Source organism: Natator depressus, chromosome 5 (assembly GCF_965152275.1).
Source record: "Natator depressus isolate rNatDep1 chromosome 5, rNatDep2.hap1, whole genome shotgun sequence".
Lineage (NCBI taxonomy): Eukaryota > Metazoa > Chordata > Testudines > Cheloniidae > Natator > Natator depressus.
The window spans coordinates 117,385,850-117,411,349 of NC_134238.1; the positions used below are offsets into that span (position 1 = coordinate 117,385,850).

The 25,500-nt window shown below is 45.3% G+C and overlaps 2 protein-coding genes across 3 annotated transcripts in view; one reads left to right on the top strand and one right to left on the bottom strand.

Moving 5' to 3' along the window:
- Positions 1-5,053: 5,053 nt before the first annotated feature.
- TMEM215 (transmembrane protein 215) overlaps positions 5,054-25,500 on the top strand; it is a 68,171-nt gene continuing 47,724 nt past the window's right edge. The window contains exon 1 of one of the 2 annotated variants that reach the window (XM_074952108.1): positions 5,054-7,203. In XM_074952108.1, the coding sequence (XP_074808209.1) occupies positions 5,800-6,507 (708 nt within the window). In that variant the 5' untranslated portion in view covers positions 5,054-5,799 and the 3' untranslated portion in view covers positions 6,508-7,203. The remainder of the gene's footprint in view (positions 7,204-25,500) is intronic. The other variant, XM_074952109.1, reaches the window with a different exon arrangement.
- The window catches only part of LOC141987065 (atrial natriuretic peptide receptor 2-like), a 39,453-nt gene continuing 32,883 nt past the window's right edge, over positions 18,931-25,500 (bottom strand). Inside the window, exons 20-23 of the mRNA XM_074952107.1 lie at positions 25,172-25,324; positions 23,238-23,336; positions 20,628-20,719; positions 18,931-19,273 (exon numbers count right to left, since the gene is read on the bottom strand). Coding sequence (XP_074808208.1) covers positions 19,112-19,273; positions 20,628-20,719; positions 23,238-23,336; positions 25,172-25,324 — 506 coding nt within the window. The 3' untranslated portion in view covers positions 18,931-19,111. The remainder of the gene's footprint in view (positions 19,274-20,627; positions 20,720-23,237; positions 23,337-25,171; positions 25,325-25,500) is intronic.

Consider the following 25,500-nt stretch of genomic DNA (forward strand, 5'->3'; position numbering starts at 1 on the left):
CCAGTCCAACCCTACTTAGTCTGGAAGAGCTGGCAAGATCACAGACTTTTATTTCTGTAATGTCCCATTTCATTTTTTCCCTGTGGCTCCCTCTAATAATAAGCAACAATCAATTACTTGTATTGCAGGATGACAAGCCCCTGTAATGCCATGGGACCCGAAGGTGCTAGGATTTGCACAAAAAATGAACAAAAAGACAGTCCCTACCCCAAAGAGCTTACTTTTCTTCTTAGGTGTAACCCCAAGAGTAATTTAATAAACAATCTCAGTTACTGTCACTTGTGTGAGAGATCAATGAGCCCTCCCCCCAATTTCTAGGTTAAAAATTCTTGGATAAATTTAGCAATTTGATCAGGGGTGGTTTCTGAACAGTCTTTTGGGTCTCCCTCTCTACCCCATCTGGGAAAGCTATGATCTTTATGCTGTTGTCCCTTCTTTGAACTGTTTTCTGAATTAAATTTGTCCTGCTTAGTTCCATCTTTGTTCTGACACTTTCTATAAGGGTTTTTTTGCTAAAAGGATCCTTGTCCTCTAAAGTGGCTATTCTCTTTCCATCTCAGTAACCCTGTCCCTTAAATTTGAAGGGTCAATTTTGTTTGTTTCATCTTCTGACATCCTCTGCAGTTCTTGCAGTATTCTGATAACATTTTTTTTTGCTGAGATCACTAATAGTGTCTAGATTTCTGCAAGTCTTCTGCTCCTTTGATGCAGTTTTTCAGTTTTCCCTTTTTAAGAATCCCAGCCAAGTGGGTAGATAGGATAGGATCATGGCCAAGTTGTCATTCACAGAGAGTTTTGTTTTGCTTTGTGTTAGTATTTTCTGCATTAGGTGCTTTCAGCTCTGGCGACTAATAACCGTGAAATCTTAACAGCCATTCAATATATATATTGTATATAATACTGGGCCACATTCCCAACAACTGTATATGGGTACAGCTCCATGCATAATGTATTGGCTTCAAGTCAATGGGACTGCTTGCATGCTAAAAGGTAACTATGTGCTTGTTTTTTATGTGTCTCTATTGGTTTTAACGATGAAGTAAAAGTTCTGTGTAAGAATACTATAGGATACAAACAAGTAACAAATACGTGCTTTGCAAAAATGTGAGCGAAGGGATTGGGTTCTTGTTTACAGTGCCAGAGGTTCAAATCCCGTGAAAGTCCTGGTAGCAGAAGTGAAAATTAACTTACCTTGGTACATGGTAGATTCTCCATCATTTGAAGGCTCTGAATGAACACTGATGTCTTCCTAAAAGATATGCTCTAGCTCAGCCAGAAGTTACCAGCTAGCTCTAAGAACTACTGAGTGAGATTCCATGGCCTGTGTTATGCAGGTCAGACTAGATGTTCAGAATGGTCCATTCTGGACTTACAATCTATGAAAAACAAAGTTCTGGATCACTGCATGAGTTCCTCCGTAGAGATCTCATGAACCTCTCACTTGTACATCCATGTTTCCTTTAGATAATAGAAAAGTTCTTCCCATGTCATGTGAAATTCTTCTGCTTCATCAACCTTATACAGAAGATATTCACATGATCAAGTCAGGTATAATAAGGAACTACTTTGATGGGTGCAAACCACGTGGAAGAATTTTGTAATTAATGTATGTTTCACACAAGCCTATAATCTCAGTTTTGTCTACACTATATCACAGAATCATAGAAGATTAGGGTTGGAAGAGACCTTAGGAGGTCATCTAGTCCAGCCCACTGCTCAAAGCAGGACCAACACCAACTAAATCATCCCAGCCAGGGCTTTATCAAGCCGGGCCTTAAAAACCTCTGAGGATGGAGATTCCACCACCTCCCTAGGTAACCCATTCCAGTGCTTCACCACCCTCCTAGTGAAATAGTGTTTCCTAATATCCAACCTAAGACCTCCCACACTGCAACTTGAGACCATTGTTCCTTGTTCTGTTAGCTGCCACCACTGAGAACAGCCGAGCTCCATCTTCTTTGAAACCCCCCTTCAGGTAGTGGAAGGCTGCTATCAAATCCCCCTTCACTCTTCTCTTCTGCAGACTAAATAAGCCCAGTTCCTTCAGCCTCTCCTCGTAAGTCATGTGCCCCAGTCCCCTAACCATTTTTGTTGCCCTCCGCTGGACTTTCTCCAATTTGTCCACAGCCTTTCTGTAGTGGGGGGCCCAAAACTGGACTCACTATCCAGATGTGGCCTCACCAGTGTCAAGTTGAGGGAAGTGATTATTCCCCTCTATCTGCTGGCAATGCTCCTACTAATGCAGCCCAATATGCCGTTAGCCTTCTTGGCAACAAGGGCACACTGTTGACTCATATCCAGGTAGTGTCTAAATTTTGTTTCTTCATACACATCTCCAAGAGCCTTTCTTTCAGCTCTACCCACACTGTGTAAGTCCTAATCATCTTACGCTTTGAATACATTGATATCTTCCTGCCTGACCTCGATACCTGAAAATCTGCCCCTGTCAATTCAATTCAAAATGCTGCTGCCACTATCATCTTCCACCCTTGCTATGTTAACCCCTCTTCAAGTCTTTCCACTGAGTCCCCCTCTTCTAATGCATCACACACAACCTTCTCGTCCTAGCCTTCAAAGACAGCCACAGTTTAGGCCTGAGCTATCTATCCTATTAGCTTAGCACTGCCAACCTTTGCTCTGCCAGTGATACTGGCCCAATCCCGCATTTGTCCACATTTCTTACAAGCACTTTCATGCTTTCTCCCATGCTGCCCTTTACACGCCAGACAAACTCCGAGTCATTTCTTACCAAGTACTACTTTCTTTATGGCCCTATGTCACAGTCCATAGAGAAGACTGCCATCTGATAATGGCTGGGCAGGTGGTGAGTTGCGGTTCCTACTACAGCCTGGCTAAGCACAGCAGCCATAAGCTTGTGTGGGCCAAAACAGCCTTTTATCTTGTTTTATCTTGTCCTGTCTCCCCACCCCCACCTTCTTGTTTGTCTCATCCACCTAGAGTTGCCAGGTGTCTGGTTTTCAACTGGAACACCCAGTTGAAAAGGGACTCTCCCCAGCCTGGTGAAAATGAGCAAGTGAGGGTGGGGGAGAGCGAGCGACAAATAATCATACCGCTGGGTGGGCTTTTCAAAAGCCTTCAGCCTTGACCCAGTATCTGCTCCCATTGAAGTCCACGGCAAGACTCCCACTGACTCAGCGTTCAGTCAGTGCTGTGTGCTTTTGCAAAATCACACCAGGCATTGTCAGGGAAGGAGGTTTGCCCAGCCATGGGGGTGGTGGGAGGGAGGTATGCCCAGCCATTGTGGCACCAGCCTGGAAGCTGAGATGGTGCATCTATGCAGCAAAGTCAGGTTGGCCTCGCAGCATGATCAAACAATAGTAATGCCAATCTAGTTCTAGCAGCATAAGAAGGCACAACTGTTGCCAAAGCCAGTGCGTTAAAGGCCACGGAGGTCCCGGGCCGTTGTACCCAAGTAAAGACTGCCCGGTTGGAACCCCCAGTCCCATGAATTCCTCAGGGGGCTCCCTTGACAGAAGTGGGTCAGCACGGAGGGAGCGGGGATCCCACTGCCAGGCTGTATCAGGAGCTCATTGGGATCACTGCCTATTGTACTGGTAGCTCCCCTGGCCCCATTTGGCTGTTTTTTGCAGAGTTCTGAGCCACCCACCAAAGCAGGCAGGAGCCAGCCCCCCACAGGCAGGCGGGACGCCCCCAGGGAAAGCGACTAAGGGTGCCTCTGGGACTAGAGCCTCCATTGTCTGTGCTGGAGGGGAGGGGGGGCAGAGCTGAAGAGCTCTGTGGGGCTGGAAAGCTTCTCCCCCTCTCTCTCTCTCCCTCCATCAAATTGGTCTAAGGGAAGATACCAGCGCATCCCCCTTGCCTCTCTCATACCCCTTGGCACAGGGCTGAAGCAAATGCCCCTCCCCCATTTTCTTTGTGGGGGGGGGTTCATGCTACAGAGGAGACTGAGGATGGAATGCGGGGGGCTGGTGGGGGGTACAGCCCCAACTCCCCCCTCAGCGCATACCTTCGTCCCATCGCCCCCGCAGGCAGCCTGCGCTGAGGGCTGCACCAGACCTCAGTCTCTGCCATGGCCCGGGGCACCTGGCGGAGGTGAGCCCTGCACGCGCAAGGCGCGCGGGGCCGGGGGGGGGGGGCCAGGCACGCGCCTTGTCACTGACACACCTGCTCTGGGGCTCCGGGGCTGCGCCCCGCGCCGCTGCCCTGCCTCTGAGCTGGTCTGGCGGCGGCGGGGGCCTGGCAGCGCCCCGGGCCGCCCCGCTGGCTGGGCAGGCGGGATTCCCCGGCTGCATTTCGGGTCGCTGAGCTGGGGCTCCCACCCCAGCAGTGCCGCGAGGCAGCGCTTCCCGGGGAGCGAGGCGTGCGGGGCGGGCTGTCCTTCGTCTCCCGCTCCCTCCCTCCGGCGCGTTTGCCACCCCCCTGAGCCCACGGGCGGGCAGCACCTAACCTCTGGGTGGGGGCGAGGGGGACACGTGGAGTGCAGCTGAGCGACCCCTTGGCTCCTGCCGTCGCTCGCTGCTCATTGGTTTGAAAACTAACCAGCTTGGGGGAGAATCTCGGATCTTGAGCTGCACTTAATGAAACAGGCTGGGGGAGGGGGGAATCCTACTCAAGCAAAGCTCCCAGACTCTAGTGGGAATTTGCCGGGTCTCACCCACACACACACCCCTCTCGTGGGAACTGCAGGACCCCCCCCCCCCCCCGTGGGAATTTGCAGAGACACACAAACACACAACCCAGTGGGAATTTGCAGGGATACCCCCCTCTAGTGGGAATTTGCATGGACACACACACACACACACACAACCCAGTGGGCATTTGCAGGGACATCCGCCCCTCAAGTGGGAATTTGCAGGGACACACACACAGACACACACAGTGGGAATTTGCAGGAACACCCTCCCGGTGGGAACTTGCAGGGACACAGGAGCGCGAGCTCAGGGTGCCCAGGGCGCCGCGCGGCTAGCAGGCTGCAAAGGTCACATGCCCATCCGCTGCCCCATTGTGGGTGCGTTGGCTCAGAAGGGGCAGCGATCATTCTCTCTCGCAACGGGATCGTGGCACCCGCGGACACCCCTGCTCCCCCCTTTGGAAAAGCAAAGCTTTGGGAGGAATTCGCAGTGTTTTCCTTGCCGATGAGCACCTGCTCATTGCGGTACAACTCCGCTGATTTATGAACTCCCCTGAGGGGCTAGTAAGCACCCTCCCATACCCATGTGATGGAAGCTCCTGGGAGACTTCTATTTCCTGACCCATTTCTCCCAGTCCTTAGCCCGTTCCTGGGCTTTTCTTTCATCGGCTGTAACACTAGAAGCCTGGAGTCTCTGTCTCTTTCCAGGATCTAAGTCCATCCCCCTCTGTCTCTGGCATGCACGCACATATGCCCTATAACTCACTGCTCCGGTTTTTTATGCACTACAATTGCTCTTAATGCATCTCCTCTTGGGTTGATCTGGCCTAGGATCCAAAAAAGAGCCTCAGAGGCCCACGGGACTGTCCGGGTAAGATTACAACGAGCCCTTTTAGCCTGGTGCAGCATCCTCACTCGGGGGAAGCCAGCCAGCCCTGCCTGGCAGAAGCGCTGGGATATTTTTAGGGGGACTGCATGGGATTTCCCCATTGACCCATTTCTCCCGGGAAGACGGTGGCGAGAGAAACAGGATCTGCTTTTGGTTTTTTATGGAAACTTTTTAATTGTGTGTTTATTGCAGCAAATCCCTCCAGAGGAAAGCTCTCAAAGGCAGGCTCATAAGCCTCATCAGCTTTGCACTGCCTTTGAAGGAGAGCGGTCGGATGATCTGCATGGTGTGAGGAGCCATGAGACCAGACGACATTAACCCTAGGACGGGACTAGTGGTGGCTTTGGTCAGCGTCTTCCTTGTTTTTGGCTTCATGTTTACCGTTTCTGGGATGAAAGGGGAGACCCTGGGAGACATCCCCCTCCTGGCAATAGGACCTGCTATTTGCTTGCCGGGCATCGCTGCCATTGCACTAACGAGGAAAACAGATGGCTGCACCAAATGGCCTGACAACAAGCGACCCTGCAGCAAAAAGGCGAAAGACAAGGAAGTGGTGGAGCTGCTGAGAACGCCCTCGGATCTGGAATCGGGCAAAAGCAGCTGCGATGAGCTAGCCAAGAAGGCATACCTGAAGGACAGGAAAGTGCCGAAGGGAGAGGACTCTGTGTCCATCTGCACCACCACCACAACCACCACCACCACGGGAGAATGCAAGAGCCTGATCAAAAGGGTGGACCAGGAGGAGATGCTGAGATACCTGGAGACCTGCTACCCGGAGATGCCAGGGAACGTGCTAGTGGGAGAAGGTCCCACTTACAGTGCCTTGGAAAAGAAGAGTTCTCCTCCCTGGGACAGTGTTGCCTGCCCTGTCACAGAGGACAACATTTTTGTGGCTCCAAAAGACAGTATAATTGTCTGTTCCTACAACGAGAATAGCCCTTACGACAGATATTGTTGTTATATAAACCCTACGAGAGTCAGCTCGGACCATGAGACTATAGTTTGAATGATGCCCATTTTATATATCTCTATGTATTTTTACAGACTCTACATCTTTCAGCTCTTAATAGGGAAAAGTAGCTGATTGCACTGCATGGAACACTCCTCATACTATTACAAATGTAACCTGGTATGTGACTGATGCTCAAACCTTTTGTGCCTGAAATACTTTCTGTAAGTAAATAAGCATGTTTAAGGCTAAGAACTCCTTCTTCTTTGTGAAAAATCAATATTGATTTTTTAAAAAAATGTCAGTGCTGAATATTTTGTCCAGACACCCTCTCTCCCGAGACCCCAGCTCCTCGACAAGTTGGCAAGATGAAGGCATTGACTGTCAGCTAAAATCAAGGCAAGAATAAAAAATCTGGAGCTCCCTGTGTAAAATAACATGCAATATGGATGAGTGGATCTTAGGAATAGTGTCACTTCCTTTATTTTTGAAGGAATTGACAGAAGCCAACGTGCAGTTGAATTAGTTGGCTGTCTGATGTTAAGCTGTTAGAAAAGCTTTTCAGTTCAATCAGTCTTCAGGCAGGCAAAAACTGACTTCAGTTTTCCGCTCTTATTAGATTTTACATGACCTTGTTTTAGGAAATCAAAGAGCAACATTGTAGGCTATTACCCTGCAAGCCTCCTGAGTCGAGGAAGGGGACTAGGATAGAGAGAATTTTTGAAGGCAAATCTATCAGCAGTCATATCAAAGGTACAAGTGTTCGGCTATTTTGCTTCATTCTTATTTGTTAATGAATCCACCAAAGTCTTTCTAATATGTGTGGCACTTACAGCTGTACTTTATAACAAGATATTGATAAAATCATTGCAGAGACTTAGCAGCAGGGGTCACTGGATTTGGGAGATTATATATATATACATATAATCACTTGGAGATTTAGGGCCTGATCCAACTCCCACTGAAGTCAACAGACTCCTATTGGCTGTAACAGAAGCTGGATCAGGCTCTTTGCGGGGGGAGGGATAGCTCAGTGGTTTGAGCATTGGCCTGCTAAACCCAGGTTGTGAGTTCAGTCTTTGAGGGGGCCATTTGGGATCTAGGGCAAAAATTGGGGATTGGTCCTGCTTTGAGCAGGGGGTTGGACTAGATGACCTCCTGAGGTCCCTTCCAACCCAGATATTCTATGAAGTGTCATCTTCACATACCTTTTCAAAAACTCCAGATGTTTATCTATGGATCTTGAATAATGATATTTTATTCAATATTATGAAAGCCATTTTTAAGGTGGGGGAGACTAGAGAAATATGGTTGGCATGATTTTTCCACAACCATGCGGTACGTTTCGTTAACTAGTTCACTGATCACAGATGCATAATACTGGAACCATGACCTGACTGATGCGAAAGCATAGTGGTTAACCCTTCAGAACCTGCAAACTGCACACACATATATAATACAAATTACATAAACGTACTACAGATTACACATACTCTAACGTGTATATTACCATATGAGATAGTATAGATACAATATAATATATATATACATGTAATCTATACAGCCAATCTAAGGGTTAAACTTTTAGAAAAAAATGTTTGCTGAAGCATAAAATAATTTGTTAGCATTTCACAGACAAAGCCTTGATTTCCATAACAAAATGCTCAACAACCGCTGTAAAAAGTCTTGCCCTGTTGGAAGTCTTAATAACAGTTCTTGCTTTAGTTATTTTTAATAAACCATAATTTGCACCAGACAGACTTATTGAACTACCAGTGTAAAAAGAAGCCACCCCTGGCTAACAGGACCCTGGGAATATTCTGCAGAAACTGCTCTGGAATTTTCCACTGAGAGATTGAAAGCGGAACAACTCCTCATTATGTCTGTGCAATTATTTGGAAAATGAAAGGAAACCTCAGGCATCCTGAGGGTCCATCCATTTGGAAACTGCTCTCAAATTGTTACAGACAACCAGCTCAAAGGAGATTGCCAAAGGGAGGTTTGGGAAGATTTCCCAGCATGGGCATTCTCTGCTTCTCTCTGGTGCACTAAACGTAACATTGTTTATTTTATTTACACATTTATGTACTGATTTTTCACAGATTGCCCATTGCTGTGGCATCTGGGTGCTATTCAAATAAATAAAACAAATGCAGGTCAGTCTCAGTCAGGTACAGCCAGTTAATATTAATACACCATAGGTCTTGCTGCTGTGGTGTGTAGTTCAGGGACTCGTATTTGCAAAACTCGAGCTTTTGTCAGAGTAAATGAGTCCCACAGAGAGAGACCCTCAACTGAATATGTTCAACTTCCAGCCCTGGACAAAGACACTCCAGGGATTGTCTCCAAGAATAGCTCAAGAGATCTTAATCACCATAACAGAATATAGGGCCTGATCTTGCAAGGTGCTGAGCATCTCCTGGATGGTGCTGAAAGCCAGATCCTGCTCCCATTAAAGTCAATAGCTAAAATCCAACTGACTCCCATGGTGCAGAATATGGCATTCTGAGTGCCTTCAGCCCCCATCAGTGGTAGTTGAGGATGTTCAATATAGTGCAAGAGGTGCTTAGCACCACTTGAGATCAGGCCCATCAGCAGAAAGGCAACCTCTCAGATAACTGAGTCCTGAATTGTAGAGACTACAATGTAAACAACCCCTTGCATTGTGTTTGGTAGCAAATAAGTAGCCCATGCAGAACACCGATTAGGACAGTTCTGCAAATATGTATGAAGAAGAGGTTGAATGTTTTTTTTCGCTTAGGTTTAAATGCTGTCTGCCAAACCACACATTTGAAACGTATTAGAAAGGTCTCTCATAAGGCTAGGCAATAAATTCTAATGGCAAATGGCATGACAAAGATATAATATGCAATCAAACAACTCTGAGTCATGGACTATATTCCATTCGTACTGTTAGACCTCAGGGTTTTGCTTTTTCATTAATGAAAGCAGATTTTTATGGCAGTGAAAGTTACTCACAATTTTAAAAAATTGAATGTTAAAAATAGTGAAGATTATGGGTGGAATCCTGACTCCATTGAAGTCAATGGGTCCAGGATTTTACATGTTAAGTTTAAAGCATATTTATAGGTCATTTAACATAAGCACAAATAGGAATTTGAAACCAGAGGAATATGGACAAACCTTCTCTGAAATCTCTCTAGTTGAGAATCTTTCCTTTTCCCATGTTCAGTATTACTTTTAATTAATGGAATAGAGTGAAATCAGGGATGAATTTGGCCATTTAAAAAAAAAGTGTCTCTAGGGTCTGATCCAAAACCCATTGGATTGACTGTGACCCTTTCCACTGACTTTGGTGAGCTTTGGTTCAAGCCCTTAGTGTCCATGAAAAGTGCCAAACTGATAATCCTGGAGATTAAAGCCCTCTGTTTACACCCAAGACAAGCAGAGCATAGGCAAATTGACTTTGTAGAGATCAGGTGATAAAGCACTCAAGACAGATTTCTAAGATTTATAAAAGATAATTTTTATTGTAGCATTTATTGTAACTTCTGCACTGATGGGTATTATTTTTTTCTGAAGTAATGTAAAAGTGATGCACAAATCAACTGTGTTCATTATGTAGTCTGAAGTGTTGCTTTATTTTATTTTATTTTGTTTGTTTGCCGCATTTTTATTCACACAGATTACATTACAAAAAAAAACCATGCAGTTTCTTTAACAGAAAACCAGGAAACCTTTTCAGCAGCCATAATTCTCTATTAATTTTCTAGTCTCTGCTCAAGTGTAATTCCATTTTCACCTCATCATTGTCTAGAAAGCAAACAAAGGAAACAAAAACACAATGTGTGGCCTGATCCTAGCAAGTGCTGAGCGCCCTCCGCTCCTAGTTGACTTCAGTGGTGACAGTGCTGAGTCCTGCTCAGGACTGGATCCATAGAACTGATCTGAGTTTTATAGAAATATGATGTTGTCCCAATGGCACTTTTCCCTTTCCCCTGGTGATTTTTGTTTTTGTTTGTTAATGTAATTTCTTCTCCTTCCCTCATCCCACGCCTTTGTTTTGAGCAGTCTAATTTGGCTTATTACATTAAGGACCAGTTTGTGACACTTACTCATGTTGAGTGACACTTTAATTTGTGAACAGCCCCAGTGATTTCTAGCTGACTACTCATAGAATAAGGGACTACTCAATGTCGGGGTGGCAGAATCTGTCCCTACATCATCAACCTAATTGAGACGGTGATATAAATCATCACTCTGGTTGAGATGGTCACTCCTTGGAGCGTGGGCTTTGTATTTTCCATGTGTGTGAAGCATCGTAGAATCATAGAAGATTAGGGATGGAAGAGACCTCAGGAGATCATCTAGTCCAACCCCCTGCTCAAAGCAGGACCAATCCCCAACTAAATCATCCCAGCCAGGGCTTTGTCAAGCCTGACCTTAAAAACCTCTAAGGAAGGAGATTCCACCACCTCCCTAGGTAACGCATTCCAGTGTTTCACCACCCTCCTAGTGAAACCGCTTTTCCTAATGTCCAACCTAAACCTCCCCCACTGCAATTTGAGACCATTACTCCTTGTTCTGTCATCATTCACAGCAATGCTCCTATGGACATTTTAATCACTAATAATAACTAACAATCAAAATAAATAGATAAATTATGATCAGTAATTAAGTCACTTTAGGTCTCGTTTTCAAAATGGTCATAAACATGCCTCATTAGGGGCCGGATTTTATGAGGTACTGAGCACCATTTGTTAGGGTTGAGCACCTTCAGTAATCATTGAAGTCGCCTCCATGCCGTGTTACTAAGCTTGAGCCACATCGTGTTGATAGAAACCATTGGTCTCAAATGATCCAGCTTTGTCCTCCCAGCTGTAAAAGGGTTTTCAAGTTGCTAATATCAGTGCTTTAAAAGAAGGGTTTTCTATCAAATGTAATAGGACTTTTTTTTAGAAAGTATTGTCTCAACTCCCTGCGTGGGGTTTTTGCCACATGCCTCATATTTCTAATCTGATTCTAATCTGCAGACACTGTACATGGAGTTCCCATGGGGACAGATATATGTTGTGTTGATGTTTGTTACTTGTCTTTCCCATGGGATTATGACACCAGGATGCTCTTGCATTCTGCATCCATTTTCAACGAGTGCAAAAATCCAGTCCAGGATTTATTTATGATATTCAGAGGCGATGTTTTTTCTAGTGATGCCTGAGGTTACCCTGAGTCTGTCAGCCCCGTAGAATGCAGAGGAGACAGAACTACATTTCCTTTACCAGCCAAGTGGATTCTAGCTCCCTTTGTTTTTAAAAGCACAGAAGGTAACGCACTGAGGAGCAAGCTCTGAAGGTTATGGGTATTGGCCTGATTCTGCTGTCAGATGCACTCACAGACCTCTATGCTTGCATAGAGTCCCATTGACTTCAGGGATGTTCCATACAAGTGTAAGGGTCTACACTGATGCATCTGTTTGTAAGACCAGGGTCATATGATGCAACACAGTGACATTCATTAGAGATGGGCTCAGATAACACTACCCCACCCCTTAGATCTGAACTCCCCCAAGATTTGGGGAAGTTTAAATACACATCCAGAATTCATCGCAACACTCCTGGTGCTTTAAAACCCCACCTGTCATTTAGGAAAGGAGAATCTCCTTGTAGGAATTCAAATGTTATTCAACAGCATATGCCTTGTTAGGCAGAATATCTCCTGCAAGACATGTGGAATTTAAAGGCTGCAGTACTGTACTATTATAACCAGCGGTGAAATACTGGCCTCACTGAAGTCAATGGCAAGACTCCTGTTTTCTTCAATGGGGCCAAGATTTCACGCAAGATTTTCTAAAGTGCTTAGCGCCCAGCAATTCCTCTGAAAACCAATCCCCACATTGCCCCATTGAGAACACTGGGAGCTGCTGAAGGTTTTGGAAAACCTGGCCACTTGATTTAGGGGCCTGAATGGGAACTGAGCTCTTTGAAAATCTGGCCTTTAATGTACTGTCCAGGTGGGCCAAAACCTGGAGCAAGCATAAATAGGGGCAACATCCATCCACTAAGTGAAAGAAAGGGATACACGGCTTCATCATTTTTTCTATTTTTATTGTGTCGGTTTCATTGTGTTCCACTCCAGTCACTGTATTTTTGTGTATACTTTCTATCTCTTTGCCAGATTCAGCAGCATCCGTATGCCTTTCTGGGCCGGGGCAAGGCCTTTCTTTTTGCCCTTAGGTAGAATTGGCTGGGGCAGGCCCCATTTTTCATCTATTCCCAGGGTGACAGGAAGGGTTAATCCACCACAGATTGAATGTAAAATATGCATCTGATCTGCAGAAAGTGTGCCTCTTCCTTACTCCCATTTAAGTAAACTGAAATTGGGGGTGCTCAGCACCTCTAGGATCAGTCTCTAAGCCAACAACTGGTGCATCATGAAGCACCCGATGCAAAAACACACAAGAAACCAAATTCTTTTTAAAATTCAGGGGTGAAGACATTTTGTTTTTCAGAACTCATAAATACAGCAAATGGCATCCTATGCTTTAATTCAGTGTCAAAACGTAATCTGTAAAAAAAAAACCCCAACCCCTTGATACACTTATGGAACAGCCTGCACTGATACTCCTTCTTCTAGAGCCTTGTGGCTTTACAAAGCATTTTGCTGCTCAGGGCTTTCAAGCCAACCAAACTCACACAGCTATTTTGAATTGATTTATAACTCCGAGGAGAAAAAGTGCATTTGATTATTTGTTTTAAACCTAGGGATCAAAGCTCATGCCAGGGGTGTCAGTTCGGGCCAGTTGCTCAGGGAGAAGAAAGGGAAAACATAGGAGGCAAGCGTACTGGGATGGCTGGAAGGAAGGAAGCAGCTATTTACAAAACAACCAGTGTAGGGCTGCCGGTCCTTAGCTCTGCCAGATGTAAAGGATGCCCTGCCCCCCGAAAGGCATGCTGAGAAAAGGTTCTGAGGCAAGGACTGATAGTGACCAGGAAGTTACTGGGGAGGGAGCAAGTGAGTGATCTGCATAGCACCTCAGGTCTGACCTTCTGGCTGTCCATGTAGGGAAAGCCCACTGACTCCTGTCTCAGGAGCTATCCACACAGAAATGGGGGTCCGTCCTGCATGATTGAAGCCAATGGGAGTATTACCATGGAATTGTATGAGAGCAGGATTGGACTTGTACTGCATAATCAGGTTCAGTCTGGCTCTGTAAAGTTTCCCAGAATGGCTGGAAGGCTCTTGACATTGGGTCCCTTCCTCCTGAGCAGCTGCTTCAGCCTCCTTAGTTTGAGAGCTGCAGATCTGCTGGGGAGGCGCTCTAGGCTAGGTCTACCTACATATCCCAGGAGCTAATCTTTGATTTCATAGTACCTCTAGAAAATATAAACACAACCTTAAATGTTAGGTAGTTGCTACCAAGTCTTCAGTGGAAGCTAGGTGCTCCGTTTCAAGAAAAAAAAAGAAAGTTTTCCCAGTGTTAGGTTTGACTGAATAAACTCTGGGAACTTCTAAACCTGGAAAATTGACTTACCAATAAAGTTACAACATTGGTGATTATTTTATAGTTTGATTGTTCCATCCACTCTTCGGCAGTCAGACAGTTTAGTTAAATATTACATAATTTTGTAATTCTTTTTCAGCTTTGTATCATCCTATTGATTTCCGACGCCTGTGTGCATCATTACCTGTACATAGCCTGTATTGAAATGAAATCGTAATAAATAGTAACCAGAATATCAACACTTCATAAAAACAGAGTGGTATTCTTGTTGTCCACATATGCTGTTTTCCTATGACTGCAAACACTGAGGGCCCAATCCTGTGAGGGGCTGAGAGCCCCCAGTAACAATGGAGCACCTTCACCTCCCACTTGGGAGAGAGTGTGGAGAGTGCTTAGCACCTTGCAGGGGGTACTCCACCCCTCTCAGGATCAGGCCCTAACACTGGAAATGCTCACTATCCACTACTACTTTCAAATTTAAAGACGGAATAGATATTTTAAAAAAGAGGAGGAAAATATCACCAATCTACATAAGTGTAACTCTATTGTGTCCCCTTTCTACACATAAACTTCTGCACCAGCTGATTGGTCACAGATCTGTGTCATAGGAGAGCACTTAGCTCTTCAGAGCTTTACGGAGTCTCATATCCTGGTGATTGCTTGGTAATTTGAGTTCTGATTGGTCACACTGGTCCCAGGGCCTTCGAGAGAAATTTGGGGCCCTGGACATGACATTCACTAGGGCCCCACCCCTCCCATTTCACCTCAGTTACAGGTGTTTAGAGGGCCTCCCTGAGCTTGGGGCCTGGTACAATTGTCCTCCCTTTGTCCCCTTCTCATCAGCCCTACCTGCACTGCCGCAGCCAGCGGGACATTAGCCATTGAGTTGCGTGGGAGCTGGATCAAGTCCTCTGGCTACACTATCTGGTGGTGTGAATCATCTTGCACAGGAGATGTTATCTCTTTGGTGAAAGCTGGAATTGAATTACCCTGAGTTTTTCTTGCAGTAACTTTACTCATGTGTTCAGCCCCGTTTAACTCAATGGAAATAGAGCTAGGTTTGTGTGGTTTGCAATGAAAAAGTGACATTTTAAGAAATACAAAAACATTTCTTTTTGTTTAAATTTTTTTTTTGTGAAAATTTTCCATTGTTACAACCAATCCTAACTAGAACTACTTCATGTGTGCATGAATCTACCCAAGTTTTTACGTGTTTGCAGGATCGGGGCCCTATGAGTTTATAGTATGATTTTCTGCAATTTTGTAAAATGCTGAATGTAACATTTTCAACCAGATCATCCCAAAGCAGGATAGATCCCACAAGGCATCATGCTGCTGCCTAATTCATTTTTAATTGGCTTGAGTGCTCAGCAGCTCCATTAGTTGCTCAGCACCCTGCAGGACAGGGTCCTATGTAACTTCCAATAAAAATGTGGTCTCATATAACATTGAATGTCACAACAGGGTCATGAGCAGCCAGGCCTCGTAGTTGGAGGCAGAGTCCGCAGTCATGAGACAGAAGTCAAGAGTCAGGAGCTCGGAAGATCAAAAGCAAGAGACAAACTGGAGATCAGAACCACAAGTTGGGAACCAGAGACAGGACAGCTCAGGATATCAGGGGGTCAGAGGCAGGTGACAAACTGGAGGTCAGGGACCACAAGTCAAGCCGGGTCTGGATGCCAAGAAATCGAGCAGCAAGACCAGGAAGTATGGGGTGAGGCGAGCCCACTTGTTCAGACAGCTACCTGTTCCTGCTGCTGGTTTAAGCAGAGCCAGTCAACTGCTCTGGGACTCCACCAATTGGGCCTCAGGAGCAGAGCCTTACACTGGGTGAGGCTTCATGGGTCCCAGATAAGTCATTGTTAGCAGGCTACCGGGGGGAGGGGTGGAGCGTGGTTGTTTCCATGATCTCTGTGAATGTGCATTTGAGACCTGTCAGTCATGATAATAAAACAGATCTTTTGAGGGCGGTGAGGGGAGCTAGGTGGCAATGCAGTTTTGGCCAAATCCATTAAACATTGTTATCAAGGTATGTCTGTAAACCCCGTGTACCTGCCAAATCATCTGAGAACACTGCAACTTGTATTTCGCATAGTTCTGTACATTCATCTCACAATAGACAAATACCCACTTCACCAGACCCATTTGCATAAATGACACTAATCAAGATAGGTTTCAGAGTAGCAGCCGTATTAGTCTGTATTCGCAAAAAGAAAATGAGTACTTGTGGCACCTTAGAGACTAACCAATTTATTTGAGCATAAGCTTTAGCTGTAGCTCACGAAAGTTTATGCTCAAATAAATTGGTTAGTCTCTAAGGTGCCACAAGTACTCCTTTTCTTTTTACTAATCAAGATGCCATCAGCACAATTGATACTAATCAAAGCCTTTCTAGACGTCTCACCAGACATTCAACGAGCTATGGAAAACTATCACTGCAGAGATGGTCCATCCAAGATAGGGGTGAGAGCCATTGACAAAGCAACAGAGGGATGCTTACAGTGGTGTTGTCCATGATCTTCTTCTTCTGCAAGTAAACAGCCCAATCCAAAGCCCTCTGAAGTCACCAGGACTCTTTCCATTAACTTCATTAGGCTTTGGACCAAACTCAAAGATATGCCCTCAATAGCCACGGCTGTCAGTTCAAGAATTTTCCTAAGCACTGTCACACAAACATTTTACAAAACTAAAATGCTCATACCACTGACTTATATTTAGAATAACCTGGACTCAGAAAATGTTCATTATAATGTCCTTTAATCCTAGCAGTCTACATTAGCATAACATAGATGAGCAACAATTGCAACTTTTCTACAAATGACTATGCAATAGATAGAGTGAATGATAACAAATTCACATTTCCTAAAAGGCCTGTGATCTGTCCCTTTCTGTCATTTCTAAAACCAATTTTTAACATGTTTGAAAAATGACTGTTAATTCAGTGACAGTGTAATGCCAGATATATAATGCGTGATGCAATGGTGTAGATCAAAGTGTTTCAGGAACATACATGGTATTCAATTTGGTATGGCTGTTAGCTCCTCTTTTTTTATATTCAGTATGCGGAGAAGAAGAATGAGGGGGGATTTGATAGCTGCTTTCAACTACCTGAAAGGGGGTTCCAAAGAGGATGGATCTAGACTGTTCTCAGTGGTAGCAGACGACAGAACGAGGAGTAATGGTCTCAAGTTGCAGTGGGGGAGGTTTAGGTTGGATATTAGGAAAAACTTTTTCACTAGGAGGGTGGTGAAACACTGGAATGGATTACCTAGGGAGGTGGTGGAATCTCCTTCCTTAGAAGTTTTTAAGGTCAGGCTTGACAAAGCCCTGGCTGGGATGATTTAATTGGGGATCGGTCCTGCTTTGAGCAGGGGGTTGGACTAGATGACCTCCTGAGGTCCCTTCCAGCCCTGATATTCTATGATTCTATGATCACTGGGGGTTTGGCTGACCAGCAGAGGAACTCAATGTGCTAAAGGATGTTACAATGCTGTGGTTGACTTGGAGTTTGAGTTTATTGGTGGTTATATTATAACATTTGGAACATATGCAAATTTAACATTTAAAGTTTAGATAAATGGAAAAATAGACTTTAAAAAAAGGAATTTAGTCAGACTGTATATTGTAACCTCATCCAGTAAAGCCAGTTGCTATTCCTATTGCATGTGCTTTCCAATTAAATAAGGGATTTCAGTATCAGCAATACCTTTTAACTTTAATCTCAGTGATCACACAGTACATATTTAATATAAAAATATGCTCATTACATGGGGGCATGAGCCAGTAAATTACCCAGTTAATCTAAATGGATGTACACTGGTTTATGTCCACTTTCTGTAGGGTTTTGCACTGGTGTATCTAGACTGATTTGGAATAAATTTAGTTACACCGGTGAAACTTTTCTAAGGTCTAATAGCCCTGACCGAGAGAAAATCTGCTGCCATTTTAAATAAATCTGCCACCTGGAAAAAAGAAAAACTGTAGCGTCCCAAACAGCATACAGCACACAGGGTACGGCGTACTTTGCATTCAGAGAAAATAACCTCTGACGGAGCTTGAGTGAGAAGCCACTCACATAAACCCATCGCCACCAGCAAACATGGAGATTTATAGAGTTTCCTCTTCGGGCTTCTCTACACTTACAGCGCGGCAGCAACGCAGCTGTGCCGTGGTAGCGCTTAGTGAAGACACGACCTATGACAATGGGAAAGCTTCTCCCATTGGCTTAGAGAGGTGGTAGCTATGTCAACGGGAGAAACTCTCCTGTCAACGCAGCACCGTCTACACCAGCGGTTAGGTCGGTATAACTATGTCGCTCGGGATGTGGATTTTGACCCAAGCGTGTCAGATCAGCATTCCAGAGAGCTCCTACAGCAGCCTAAGACATGAACTGTTTAAACAGTCTTTCTCCTATTCAATAATCCCCAGTTCTTTTCATCCCTAGATCCCAAAGCACTTTACAAAGGAGGTTAGTATCATCCATGCTTTACAGATGGGGAAACCGAGGCACAGACAGGTGAACTGACTCACCCAAAGTCACTCCAATGGCTAATGACAAGAAGCCAGACCCCCTGAGTTCTTTTAGTCCAATGCTTTATCCACTAGGCCAGATTGTTCCCTCCTACTCTACCCGCCTTCAGTTCTAGCAAAGTCCACATTTCAATCCCTCCTTTCAAAATGTTAAACAAATTAATCCCATGAGGCTTATCACCACCCTGGCACTAAATAGCACGGCCTCCCCTTTCTCCTTCTCACCACGAGAGGAGTTAATATGCTGACATCTCCAGCCTGCTGCTTGTGCCAAGTCTGATAATGGGGGCTGTTTGCAGGGCTTACCCCCCCAAAACCTAAGCGACAGCTGTAAAGGTCTGATCCCGGTCTCTGGATAGCTGGTGACACAGAAGAATCCATTTAATTCCTTGGGTATCCACACATTTGTCGTCGCCAGTGATTTGTTTTACTTCTTTATTTTTGTTCCCGTCAGACTAAGGGAGAGAGCTATGATTAATGACTGTCCATGCATCCAGATAAGCTGTGGGGGAGCAGCATCTATTTCTTGCTTTGCCTCTAGGCGTGGCATGGCAATGGAAGCTTTCAAAGATCTCAGGCCCTTCTGGATCACATGAGAAGTTTGCCAGGTAGATCTAAAAGACTGAAAACAAGGAGAAACTGGAACAATGAAACATCTACTCATGCCCTTTAAGCTGGGCTTGAGAGAGGATCATTGGGCAAGACTCCTGGAATCAAACTAAAAGTAGTTCCATCAGGGTCTTGAGAGGCTGTGGTAGTGATGGGCGCTCTCTTCTGGATGGCAGTATTCTGCTTTCCTTCTAGCCAGTATGTTACCATGTCTCCTTTCCCCTAAGGAGGAAAATAAGTCAAGATGTAATAATAATACCACCTTGCTCTTATATAGTGCTTTTCATTAGTAGATCTCAACATGCTTTATAAAGGAGGTCAGTATCATTACCTCATTCTACAGAAAGGGAAACTGAGGCATGGAGAGACAAAATGACTTGCCAAGATCCCCCAGCAGTCCTATGGCAGAGCTAGAAATAGAACTCAGATCCCCTGAGTCCCAGGCAAGTGCTCTAGCCACTCCTACTGCGTCTATTAATGATGGAAAAAACACTTGATCTCTGATAAAGTTTCACTAATTTTAATTATGGGTCTGTCAACACTACAAATACAAATGAATCATGTGATGCCATTATCACAATTTTTTCTTCTGACCCACTTACAAGACAACAACAATCTATAGTGTGGATTGGATCTAATTGTGTTTTTACCATATTCCATTACTGAGGTCAAAGCCTAAGCTAAAGTCCTAAGGTCAGGCCAGAGCTTTAGTCTGGTTGTGAGACATGGTTACAACATAGTGAGGTCCTACCCACAGTACAAACTGTAATTGTGTTGTCATTGGGTCAGTGGGAAATTGTGTGGTAACTGGGTCCCCGGATTCAATTGTACATGTGGTGTAGATAGGCATGCGACTGTTTCAGAGAGTGGCCATGGAAATGAATTGTTTTCACAAAGCAAAACTGTGTGACGCTTCGGCATTGACCTGCATGCTTCACATGGCAGGACAATGAGCCAGACAGATAGGGACCCAAAATGAAAAAATGGGTTCTAGATTTCACACCCTTCAAAGTCCAGTTTTCTATCAGTTTTCTATCAAAGTTTTCTATCAGCCCCTTACAGAGCGAGAGACGCTGCCTGCAGCATTCAGTGTGAGGTCTGGCTTCAGATTCCTCCCAAATGTTGTGATTATTCAAGGTCCATTTTCACCACAAAGAAAAAATCCCACCGAGAATGAAATTACTTCCCAAAATGTGGGCCATTAGGATTGACAGATTCCAAACACAAAGTTTGTGTTCATTTATTGTTTATCGCTATTTTAAAGTCTCGTGTTTGATTTTAAGCAGTCAAGCAGGGTGGCTTGCCAAGCCGTGAATCTGAGTGTAGATCCCATGTTTGGGCCCTTGCTCCCGGAGTTGGCTGGGCCTGAGAGCAGCTTATGTCACCCTTGAGCAAACTCCTCCAAGTGATCCTCCCATGGAACTCCATCCAGGCCCCTTCAGCTGGAGGCACCGCTCAGACTCAGTAAAGCCCTTCTCTGAGAGAGGAGGGTATGAAGGGTTAAAACAACGGCGTTCAGGAAGACAGTTCACACTTTCCCGCTCTGAAAAGCTGAGCACAAATGCTGCCTATTTACCTTGACTTGCAAATTCCCACGACACACTAATATGTACTCTCCAATATGCTCCAACAGCTGGTATGTATTTGAACTGCATTGTATTTTAAGAGCTGGATGGGGGAGAAATTGCCATATTATTGTAACCATTTATCCACTGAAGACATAGCCAGCAATGAATAGCGACTAAACTTCCATCTGCCCCCCAGGCTGCGTCATTATTATTGAATTGACACCTACCTCATTTCATTTCTTGGCTGTCACTACCATGTTATTTTAAATGCTCACAGATGAACCAAAAGGTCCTTGGTCTCTTTGTAAGCCATCTCAGGACACATACGTGACTGTCAACAAACACTTCACATCACATCCTGTATCCGATATTATTTTTCGGCTCTTTATAGCTGCCTGGCTGGAGTTGCTTGACAACTGACCCTTTCATCTCACGTGGAAGAAATCCATATGGAGTTTTAGCCAGTGGCCACTGAACAGCCACTGCCTTCTCCGTGTACTCTCTTTTGAACAAAGACTAAAGCTAAGAGAAATTTCCACCCACCCACTGCCTCCAAGCCTATAAATAAATAAAGAGAGAGGGAAGGTGCCATTTCCTGTAACTGCATAAATACTTCTACTGAATTATTCTGGCAACATGATCTTTTCTTTAACCAAGGAAGGATTTATACTCATGCAAAATGCTTATTGTCTCATCCATTGCAGGAGCTAGGACTCATGGGTTCTATTCCCATTTCTGCTACTAATTCTCTGTGGGACAAGACACTTAATTCACCTATTTGTAAAAATGGGGATGATTCGTGAGCTGGGGGGGATTTTTCCACTGAATGATTTTTTGACAGAAAAAGCAGTTTCCTTAACATCAACATTTTCCACAGCATTTTGATTCAGAAATCTCAGAACATTTAATTTAGATTGAAAAATGCTGAAATAAAATGTTTCCATAATTTCCAGATGAAAAATTTTCTGAACTATTTGTCCCACAAAAAGTTTTGATATTTTGACATTTCATCCTGATTTGGGACAGAAACAAATGTTATGTCCACACAGGATGGAAACTCTGGATTTCACTGAAGTTAATACTTTTAACCTATCACTGTGAGGTCCTCCGGGTTAGTTACCTACAGTATGTAAAGCTATTTGAAATCCTCAGATGAATATTTCAAAAGAAGCATGGAAAGAGGAGAGAATTAAGGTTATAAGATAAACTTTTTCATAGCACACTGTGTTAGAAATGCTGATAAGACATCCAGAAGGAGAGGTGAGAGATAGGCAGAGATACATGACTGAAGAGAAAATGAAATGTGAGGGATGGAGGAAAAGATTTGGGAATCATCAGCATAAAAGTGTTAGCTGAGGCTATGGTATCAAATGAGTTCACTCCAGGAGAGTGCAAAGGGAGAAGAGGAAGGGAGCAGACTGGGAGGTTGACAGAAGGCTAATGAGGTTGCACACATAACTGAGAGCATGAGTTGAGGACGATGGGGGTGAACAGATGTCACTGAGGGCATAATTTGTTCTGCAGAGTCTTCATACTAGTGATGATGAGTGAGAAGGAAAGAACCCAGCTTGACTCTCAGACCCACAAGTTGAGTTTGCAATGCCAGCAGTAGGATGGGGGAGGAAATACACTTTCAATTTGAAAATTGGTCAAATTTGATATGGAATCAGTAAGGCACAATGGACATATTAAACCCCATCATGACAATTTTGAGAGTCACTTTTCAGAGCGGAACAGCCCTTTAAAACATATTGAAAAATTGCCCTGTTTTAATACATTTGAAAAGCATTGTAGCCCCATCCAACAAACTATGTAACCTTCTTTCTCTTATGGATTAGAGGAACAAATATATGTCTAAAAAAAAAAGCCCAGTTTTGGCTCATTCAGCTTTTTCTGGCCCCTGGAGCTCAGATCAAATCAGATTTCAGATCCTGAGCTTTTAATTATCAGCTCGGCTAAAGATAAAGCTTGCTAACCAAACTCGGGACCCCGTCAGTCCCTGGGAGGAGCTGAAGAAGAACTCTTCCCGAAGATTTTCTCATGAAGATTTCTCCCTAATCATTCTGCTGGACGATAGGGTTTGCTTCCCCATGCAACACACTGCCCCCACCTCCACTGACTGGGGGTGCAGCTCCAATGGAGCCAGGCTGTCAAACTTTCTGCAGTCACTAGCAGTCTCCTAGACTCCCCATTTAAAGGGAAGTTACACTGAGGAGGGTGGGCCATGGAACATATTATAGTTCTTCTATAGCTCCGCTTAGTGCAGGGAAGGAGGAACAATGAACATTCCCTGCTAATCCTGTGCCTCTCCGGGGCCTGATTGCAGCCTGCCCCATCTCCTAAGGAACTCTGGACCCTTGGAGACCCCTCTCTTGGGCCTGGAGGAAGAGGGGAGGCTGTCACAAGGCAGTGGAGCCCCCTTTTTCACAAGAGGGGAAAGCCATGCATGTACATTCCCCTCTGTGTGTGGATCTTGGCTGCACAATTGAGCCCTCAAGTCAAAAGCCTCCTGAGGTTGGGAGTTGCACCCACTTAAGCCAGGGCTGGACTCAGAACTCAGCCCTCCACAACTCATTAAAATGTGCTAAGCATTGCCCCAGCATTTGGCTGTTCTTTACCCTCACTGGTGGACTCCATCCTGGAAGCTGTGTTGACAGTGTCTCCAAACAAGCAGTACCGGGGCATTTTGGTTCCAACGACTCCAGCTACGACTGGCCCTGTTGAAGAAAAGAAAGCCAACTATTCTGGGAGATGTTTTTAACTCACACTCAGAATGAACCTTAGGCTTATGTAATCTCCGTGGTTGCACAGGGCTCAGCACCACACACAGCTCTGATCCAGTGTCCCCAGTTCCCAATTTGTGGTCCAGTCTGGTTGCATTGCACCATGACAAGGTATAAATGCCGATACTGTCCTAACCGTCCCCTGCATTTGACAAGTTGTGCTTCAGCTCCACTACTGACTTCCAGGTCCATGTAGGTGAGTCACCAGAAGCCCAAGAGCCTCATAAGCAGGGGAGGGCTGGGATGGAGGGATCACAGGCAGGCAGGAGTTGCTATGGGTACACAGAACGGTGTGGGGAGGAGGGCCTAGTCATAGGTGAGCAGAGAGCTAGATGGGTCTTTGATGGAGTGTCTGCCCTACACTGGCACGTAAGGGGTTAAAAGAGGCCGAGGGAGGCTGCGTGAGGAAGTGGCCAATAGGAGGGAGGCTGTGAGGAGCAGCCAATCCAGGCCCAGCAGGCCTATATAAGAAGGGCCAGGGAGCAGAGCAGGGCGCGTAACTATCTGGAGCTCAAGGAGGGAAGATTGTGTTCCTAGTTAGAGGAAGGAGTGCTAGTACCTGGATGGAGCAGTGCCTGAAGGCCCTGAGGGCAGAGCAGGTGCTGGGGGCCAGGGGAAGAGGCCCAGGAAAGCATAACAGTCATAAGGGGAGTTGAGGAGACGCAGCATGTGGTTGCCATTGACAGGGTCCCTGGGTTGGGACCCGGAGTAGTGGGTGAGCCTGAGTCCCCACCACTCGCCACTGGGGAAGTGGCTGGACTACTGCCAGAGATACTTCCGCCCGGAAAGGGGAAACATGGATGGTGACGTGGCCAAAGAGCCGAGTCATGAAGAGGACTCTGCGGTACTTGGCTTGAGGGGGATCTGCAAGCTGAGACAATGACGGGAGAGACACCATAAGGAGAGGGCATACTGGCTGGCGGAGCTAGTCCCTGTGAGGAGGTGCCACTGTGGTAAGTGGACCCATGACAGGGTCTGCACAGGAGCTGTTCACACTAGGCCCCACAAAAAATACTTTAGGCTGGCCCTGCACACACTAAGCAGCTGGAAAAGCAAGAGCAGGAACCAAGCTCATATAGTGCTGACAATAGCCGAGGAGCTTTCTATTCCTAGATATCTCCATTGAATCTTAGCTTTGGGTCTGTGATGTCAGCCCATTCTGCTTTAAAATGAGAAGTGTTTGTTCTGCTGTTGAGATAACAAGGGCTAATGGTCTTGTTGGGGCCGCATGCCACAGTGCTGAGCATCACAACATGTGTGCTGGTCTAATCCAGACTCCGTATTGCCAACCAGGCATGCAGATGAGTGGGAAAATCAGATGGTGACCCAGATCAGGGAGCAGAGAAAGCGTAAGTGTGGGGGCTGAGTCAAGGATGTGAGAAAATGCTCTTTTGGGATCACGAACAACTAACTGGGACTAGCAATGGCAACAGAATTACCATCCCCAGCCTGTATTAGCATCAGCTTTCTCTCTCCTTCTGTGAGGCACAAGTGTGGATCTGCTCCACCCAGTCTGGCTGGTGGGGCACTCTTTGCAAAAGCATCCATGTCAGAGGGATGGTGAGGGCCCTTTAAAACTCAGCAGTTGCCACTCAGCAGTAACTGCCTTGTCACAGGATCTTGGATTCTAAGGATAAGGTGATACTGCAGCTGCCTGGGGCTATGAACATTAAATGGGATGCTCAGCCCATGGCTGAAAATTCAGCTCACTCTTTACATAGACAAGATGCTATTACAAACATTTGCCAGATGGCAGCCTACCCACATACCTGAGTGGATTCCTGCTCGTATCTTTAGCTGGGTGTTGGGTTTGTGCGGAATCCTAAATGTCTTGCACACGGCCACCAGGTCTAGAGCCATACTTGCTATTTCACTAGCATGACGAATACCATTCTCTTTGGGTACCCCCGACACTACCATGTCTCAAAACAAAAATACAGCCTCATCAGCCTTCAACACGAGTCATTTTAAGCAGGCATTTGCTAGAAGGATGCTGGCCTTAGCTAAAAAATGCTATTTCCCTTTCACACACTGGGCTAGTTCTGAGTTTAGCGCAAAGACCTCCAGAAACAAATCCAGGACAGGAAACACAGTACAA